The sequence below is a fragment of the Xiphias gladius genome, chromosome 19 (genome assembly GCF_016859285.1).
Source record: "Xiphias gladius isolate SHS-SW01 ecotype Sanya breed wild chromosome 19, ASM1685928v1, whole genome shotgun sequence".
NCBI lineage: Eukaryota > Metazoa > Chordata > Actinopteri > Istiophoriformes > Xiphiidae > Xiphias > Xiphias gladius.
In genome coordinates, this window is record NC_053418.1 from 10,925,311 (window position 1) to 10,932,706 (window position 7,396).

The 7,396-nt window shown below is 38.1% G+C and overlaps 1 protein-coding gene across 1 annotated transcript in view; it reads left to right on the plus strand.

Annotated features, from left to right (window-relative positions):
- fbxl17 (F-box and leucine-rich repeat protein 17) overlaps positions 1 to 6,510 on the plus strand; it is a 223,108-nt gene extending 216,598 nt beyond the window's left edge. The window contains exon 13 of the mRNA XM_040154669.1: positions 4,015 to 6,510. Coding sequence (XP_040010603.1) covers positions 4,015 to 4,152 — 138 coding nt within the window. The 3' untranslated portion in view covers positions 4,153 to 6,510. The remainder of the gene's footprint in view (positions 1 to 4,014) is intronic.
- The last annotated feature ends 886 nt before the right edge of the window (positions 6,511 to 7,396 follow it).

A 7,396-nucleotide genomic window follows, 5' to 3' on the forward strand; every position in this document is an offset into this window, starting at 1 on the left:
TTTCACAGTGGAGCTGGTGTTTTTAGGCCTGAAAAGACACACAGTAACTCTGGTTGTCAGGCGAGTGCAGTGAAAGAGAGTTAATGGAGGCTATGATGTATAAATTCCTCCGTCAACAAGTTTTTCTGTCATCCAGCAATAAGTTGTTTTAAAGATGCCAGTTAATTAAAATAAACTCTGTACAAGGAGTTAAAATATGTACAGGCTCGGATTTGATGGCTAGCAGAATCCTTTGTTTTTCTTCAATCTTGTTTGGCTTTTGCCCCTGCCATAATAACATGTTTGAATTCCAATCATTTGACACCTGTTGTATGTGACGGTAATTACATTTCAACTTAAACAAACTTAAACAAAAACATAGAAAGACTAATCTTATGCAAGTTTTTTTTCTGCACATACAGTATTATCAACAAGAGCAGCACAGGTCAGCATTTTTTAGTCTTTTCATGATTTCTGTCAATGTGATGTTGTTGCAAATAAACATGTAGCGATGTGACAACCAGCAATTAGGAAATGATTCGGCATTTTGATTGGGAGCCATTTTGTGTGTGCTGTGTTTGCTCAGCAAGTAGAGCTCCACTAAATTAGCATTAATGAATGTAATGGCCTCCCATCAGTTTGACAGGTCTATTCTTTAGATCAGTTTTAATTGTAATTAAGCCCTGATTAACGAGCTGGGGGATCTTTTATTCTCTCTTCAAGAATATAGCATAATACTTTATGAAAGCAATCAGGGGTTTGTCATTTTATCTGCTAATGAAGCTCAGCCATATGTCAAAACAAACTTAACTCCTCTCTGTAGTAGCAGCTTTTGGAGGCCTTGGGTAAGATGCTCTTCTGCTCCTGCGTTGGTCCTCTGTGACGGCAACATGCAGCCATCTTTGTAGGCAAACCGCAGATGTTTGTCTGGAATAAACAGGTGTTGGTTCACACCTGTGCCTTAGAGCTTAAGACACTGACCATGAAACGCAACGTCCCCGGTTCAGATCTGGCCAGGCACCTTTGTTGCATATCTCTGTCCTTCGCTTCTTGTCATCTCCACTACCGCTGCCTGATAAAGGCATTAAATTTCCCCCAAATATAATTAACAAAAAAAGAAAAACTACATACGAGGGTGATCCAACATCACATGAAAGCTAATGATCACTTTTTGGAGCCAGTTGCAAAATTGTTGAAAAGGATTCAAGAGACAGTCAATGAAAAGTTCTCAATTCATGATTCAAGTTAGTAGTGAGATCAGACACCCAGGTCAAATCCCATAAGGGAAAAAGAAAATTTGAATTATGCACATTTCCATCCACGACTGCTATGTACATTTTAGGAGTTGGTTAATCAAGATAAACAGCTGGTGGTGCTAATTCTCAGTCAGTGCCGTTAAACCACTGCAGAAGTGGATGGCATTTGTCTTTTGACATTTGGCATTTTTTATCTCTTAAGTGGAGGCTCAAGTCACATACTTCATGTAATAAGTCACGTTTTGTTTTTATCAATACACCAACTTTTCCACTTCAGCCAAGTCTAAAAAAATTTTTTGTGATATTTACACTTTTTTTCTTGAATTTCCAGAATTTCTACTCAGGTTTTTTTATTCAATCCAGAATGCACATAAAAAACAGGTGGATGGAAACGCACTTAATGTTCCCCATAAAAAGCATTCCATGGGTTACTTTTTACCCAGCCAGTGCATCTCGTGAAATCTGTAGAAAAATGTGCAGAGATTTAGAACATATGCAGGACTTATTTGATTGTTATTCTCTTGATATTATATATTATATATATATTTGATATTCTCTTTCATGCCCTTTGTGAATAAACCTTCAGGATTAAATTTCCAAAAGGTCTGCTGTTTTATGCCAGTATAGTCAACATTATTGCTTCACTTGTTTAGTTTGATCTTTTCAGTAAAAGATGGATTGGAGTGGCTTTTTTTGTAAAACTATCTGGCAGTTGGAATGCTCAGATTATCTCATAATAATAATGTGAATTCTTAAAGGCAGTTTCTTGAAACACTGTTTTATCTTTACTAATTAATCTTTGAACACAGCACTGAAAGTGTTGCCGGAATTTTGTCATTTCCACTCTTATTTATTGCACCTTTCCAACGGTTGTGGCGTCAGAGTATTAGTTCAAATTTAAAAGCTTTCTTCCAGTCTCTGTTGTGTTTCTCTTCAGCCCTGACTGGAGGGAGAACTGATGCAGGACTGTTTTGGTACTTATTCTCGGAATTTCCTCTTAGCGTCTCATCAGAAAAACAAGAAACAGATGAAAATAAAAAATACTTGACCCTGTGGTCTTGATTTTATTTAATTTTTTCTGTATTAATGGTATTCTGAAAGAGTCTGTTAAGCTTCTTTGTGTTGGCATCAAGAACCCAAATTCCAGCTCGCTGTTGTTGCCTTTTAGTCTTATTGGATTCCCTGGTTCTGTGCAGTTTCCATCTTCCTTCCATGACCAGAGGCATCGGTGGTCTGTTCGCTCAAGCACACTTATTTCACTTGGATCCTGCTGGTTATATTCTGACTCTCTTTTTGTCTGTCTGTCCATTTGTTTTCTCAATTTCTCTACTTAACAACAAATTGCTGATACCCACCACTTAAAGAAATTGTGTTCAGTGTAGAGAAAGACAGAATTAGACAGAAAATGACAACCAAAACAGATCATAACCTGAGCAAGAGCCAAGGAACTCTCAACATGCAAGACTTTTCTTCCAGAAAAAGCAAAAACCAAAGCGCTCTCAAGCAATGAACTCAGGAAAAAACTGTGAAACACTTTGTCACTGCTTTGGCAACAACGAATGACTGTGTGCTCAACATGTGTGTGAGTGTTTATACATCATTTCCCCTGGAAAGTGTCATACTCGCGGGTGGGCGGGGGTTGGTTCTGGGTGGGTTGCGGTTAACCCCTCAAGGTCTCCAGGGTTACTCTGCCTCTGCTCTTTGTCAGATTCCCAGGCTTTCTCACTCTTGGCTCTCAGTGATGGTCTGACTGAGACTGGCAAAGAAGTGCTGGAGAGGCCATTAGCTGCTTGTCCTTATAGTCCTCTGAGAACATGAAGGCCTCATTAGCCCAGTGAGCTCAGCTGTCCTCTGATGCTGAACCCATTGCCATAGTCCAGTTGCGTGTGTATGTATGCATATGTGCATACACTGAATGCTTTTAAGAAATTGCCTATCCTTCATATTAGTCTAGTACACTGCCATTTTGACAGGGCACTAACAATTCAATCTGCATTTCTGATTATCTTAATAAGGCATCATGGGGCGATGCAGAGAAGGTTGACAGATTTTTAAATTACTCAATTTAAATTAAGTCATTTAAAAATCCGTATTTATTAGATCTAAAGCACTAGTTCTGTCACATTTACATGGTTTTAGGCTGATTGCCTCTTGTATCATGTATCTACCCAGGACTCCTTGTAAATCTGTTCTGATACTGAGTGAATGATTCTGAAATATAGTGCTTGATTGGTTGACTTACACAAATTATGATATGCTCAGTATGCCAATGTAGAGCTGGACCATGGACCTAATTACCGATATTATGAATCTTTCACCTACCTAAATTTGCTGACAGTATATTGCATTTTTAATAAATGTTTAGAAATTAACAATAGCTACAATAACCAATTACCTCTAATCAGAAGTTCAAACAACCAATCTTTCCGCTAGTATCCCTCTACTGCAGCTCAATGTGGAAAAACTCCCCGGGGTAACGGAGAGAGGGAATTCTACATTAAATCGACACTAACTTCAAGAGATACCCATTTGGTTTGATCAACTCATACAGCTGAAGCCTGCAAACATATATTTTTGCATTGCACAAAGACTATAGATTTTGTTTCCAACGTCCACTTACTCACTTGTTTCTGAGCTTTCGGCCATATCACGTGATCTTCATCGAAAGACATAGCTTTCTGAGTCATCATAGGAAATGTTAAATGTATTGTCATGTAGGTAAAATTGATCATTTGGTCATTATATTAACAGTATTTGTCTTTGTGTGTGCATTTTGCAGGTGAACGAGGAGACGGTGGAGAGGCTGGTGGTCCAGTACCCTCACATTGTGTTCAGCACAGTGATGCAGGACTGCAAGAGAACCCTGGAGAGAGCTTATCAAATGGGCTGGAGCCCCAACACATCGAACACCTCGTAGCTACTGCTGGATCACACACGCACACACGCACACACACACACACACACACACACGCGCACACACACACACACACAGCTACACAGAGTCCTTTTTTTATGTACAGACACACACAATATTTGCAGCTCAATCATGTTTGCTTCTCATCCACTGTTAAAACATGCATGTGAACATGTAGCTGCACACTCACAGACAGAGGTCCAGTCCATCAAATGGGTCGTTTGAAGCAAATTAAAAATTTAAGTAAAATGTGGGCCTCCCAGTGTTGTATAATCAAACCAGATGTTATACACCTACCAATCAAAGGTTGCAGTCCTCATTATCATTGGCTACAAGTCAGATTACATCCAACAATATAATGTACTCTCTTTGACCAGAACCTTGAGTGACTAGTTTGTTTTGGTGCAAAGCAGTCCACTAACAGGTGTTATTTGATTTTTACAATAAAAGAGTGTTACACAGCTTTTAGAGTATTAAGCCTCATACATTTTAAGTTCTCCGCGTCACACTGGATGGAGAGGAGGTAAAAATGCATGAGGAGGGTGCGGTCTGGTCTTGAGCACGTGAAAAAGATCCAAACAAAAAACACGTCATTAAAACAAAGGACATTCAGTGAGGTTCTGAATAGAATTATTTTGAATGAAAATAGATTAATAAAGGTTTGTTGCCCCAACTGGAACCGTTGTTCCAGAGCACTGTGCCCATGTCAGTCCACTGAGGTGTTTACTTCCTCCAAACTGGACTCAACTGCTTCAGTGAGATCGCACAAGACACAGCAGAGACTTGGAGATCTAGAGGCAACATCTGACCACTTCGGTCCAGAAAACAACTGAACCGCCAAGGCCTCCGACCTCATTTTTTAGAAATTTGTGATGTCTATTTTGTCCAATTACAACTTTAATTGTTTCTTGGATGTTCAGTACAGTGTTAAAAGGCATTTTTAGACTCATATACATTGAGATGGTTGACTAGGCTACATTTGAAGGACATAGCTTTTTGCTGTGACTCAATATGCACATTGTCGTGGTACAGAAGAAAGATTCAGGCCAGAATCAGTCAAAACTCTGGCAGATTTAGGACAGGAAAACAGCACTGATTATATTCTAAAAGTGCATGTTTACATTGAGAACCTTACCTTATTTTTTCAGCTGGACATGGAGTACTTATGATGTGAAGATGAAATTAACATCAGTATGACTTGGGATCCGTGCTGCTTTTATTGCGATACATAGATTTACCGTTGACAAAGCATCACCTTGAGTCATTACAGAAAGAATTAAACAATGCTTGAAATAGAAGTTGCCTTCACCCAAAGATCCTGGGTCATGTTAACAGAATATAAACCATAACCACTTTGATGACAGGTAAGAGGAAATGTTGCCTTAAGTGGTTAGTAATTGCCATCCCATTAGTAACCTGTAATCGACCCAGAATTTATTTGATCTGATACAGTATATACATATATATAAATAAATACTGTGTATGATTTACTTAGCCTAATATTGGTTTTGAGCATTTACTTGTAACATTAGCTATGTAGCAATACAATGAGGGATTTATCTTTCTTAGTGGTGTAGGATGTAAATAAAAAAACTGGCTTGGGCCAATAACCGGGGCCAGTAGAAGTTGGTAGGTGAGACTTGATCATTTTTCATCTATTCTATTCAGACTCATTAATGTACAGTTAAAACTGCAAACAACCAGGGTATTTTTCTATGGTGTGAACCGGTTCTGGGCTCAGTCTCTACACACTGTCACTCAGATATGAACAACAGCCTACTGAGCTTTGGGTTTGAGTAGAACTGTAAACTTTCTACAGCATATAGAGACTTTTAAAAACCATTAAAATAGACAATTAAAAACACCTTCATTTTACCCTTGTCAGAATTTGTAGACTTTAACCGATGGAGAGTTTCTTCCTCTGCCTAATTTTGTTCTGTTTCTGTTCTTTTGTAATCCCCATATGCACTTTCTTCTCTGCTAGATGTTGACACACTTGATTCCTGATTTGTTAAGGCAACCGTAAATGACTGGATTTACATAAAGATGAATAAAACACTACTACTTCAAGCTTTTTTCTCTTTATCTTTTGTATGTGTGGAATTGAGGCAGGAGAAAAGTATATTCAGAATGACAGTAGCATACCTTTCCACTCATTTTACATCATCTGTGGACTACTTAAGCATTTTTTTCCAGCAGATTTTTCCAGACTTTTTATTACATCAATTAAATTTCAACAGTCCATAATGACTGTAATGGTTGACATGGTAAAATTAAAATCTAACACAGATTGCATCTGTATTCTCAGGTAAAATGCAAATAAGGATACCAGCACGTTTTCCATCACAGCCAAAGGCCTTTGATTGCGCAAGTATGACATACGAAGCTTCTGTATTGTTAGAAATAAAGATGTTTTCCACTGATGCATTGATAATGTCTTTTCTATTGCACACCATGACTCAACAATCAGTCCACATTTCCATTAAGGTACACTTGTGATGTTAAGGTTACAACTGGCACAATCACAGGATACTCACATCTGAGACAAAGTGAGGATACATCATCTTGCTGCCCAGCAAGACAGCAAAAGCTAAGAAGCTGTCACTCAATATGTCCCCAGTCTTTGACAATATTGTCCCTTTCAAGTGCCTGTTTTACTGTTCAATGTGTTCGTATTGTTTCATGTCTGACGATCAAACACAGGACATATCATCAAACAGGATGCAAAGGTTGGTTCTTCACAGTTAGATTCTTATTGTTCTCAACACAATTTTTGTCAATGCAAGGTGCAATTCACTTGAGTCCCAGCTAAAGGTGTTTTTCTCTAATCTTAATAAAAGCATAAGGAGCTCTATTTTTTATCAACAAGTTTCTGTTTATTCTCTGTCAAGTACAGACTCATGAATACATGGAGCAAACGTAGATAGAGATGCACAACTTTAAGTTGTATAATTAAAAATCTACCGTATGTAAATCTTACTAGCAGATATATTTTAAGAGAACTGTGTTTTGTAAAGTGTGATTTTCACTTTCACTCCTCAAAAATTGCACAGGGACTGGATGCACAAACACCTTTGCAATGTATTAAAACCAGCTGCAGCCTACTATATCTACTACCTTTGTGAGCTTCTAATTTTAAAGTTTTCCCCTCCCTTTTTTAAAAACTGTGTTGTGTTATAAGGCTGTAGTTTGTGGTATTGCACCAGAATGCATTATATCGAAATGTTTCAGTTGTATTTTCCCCAAA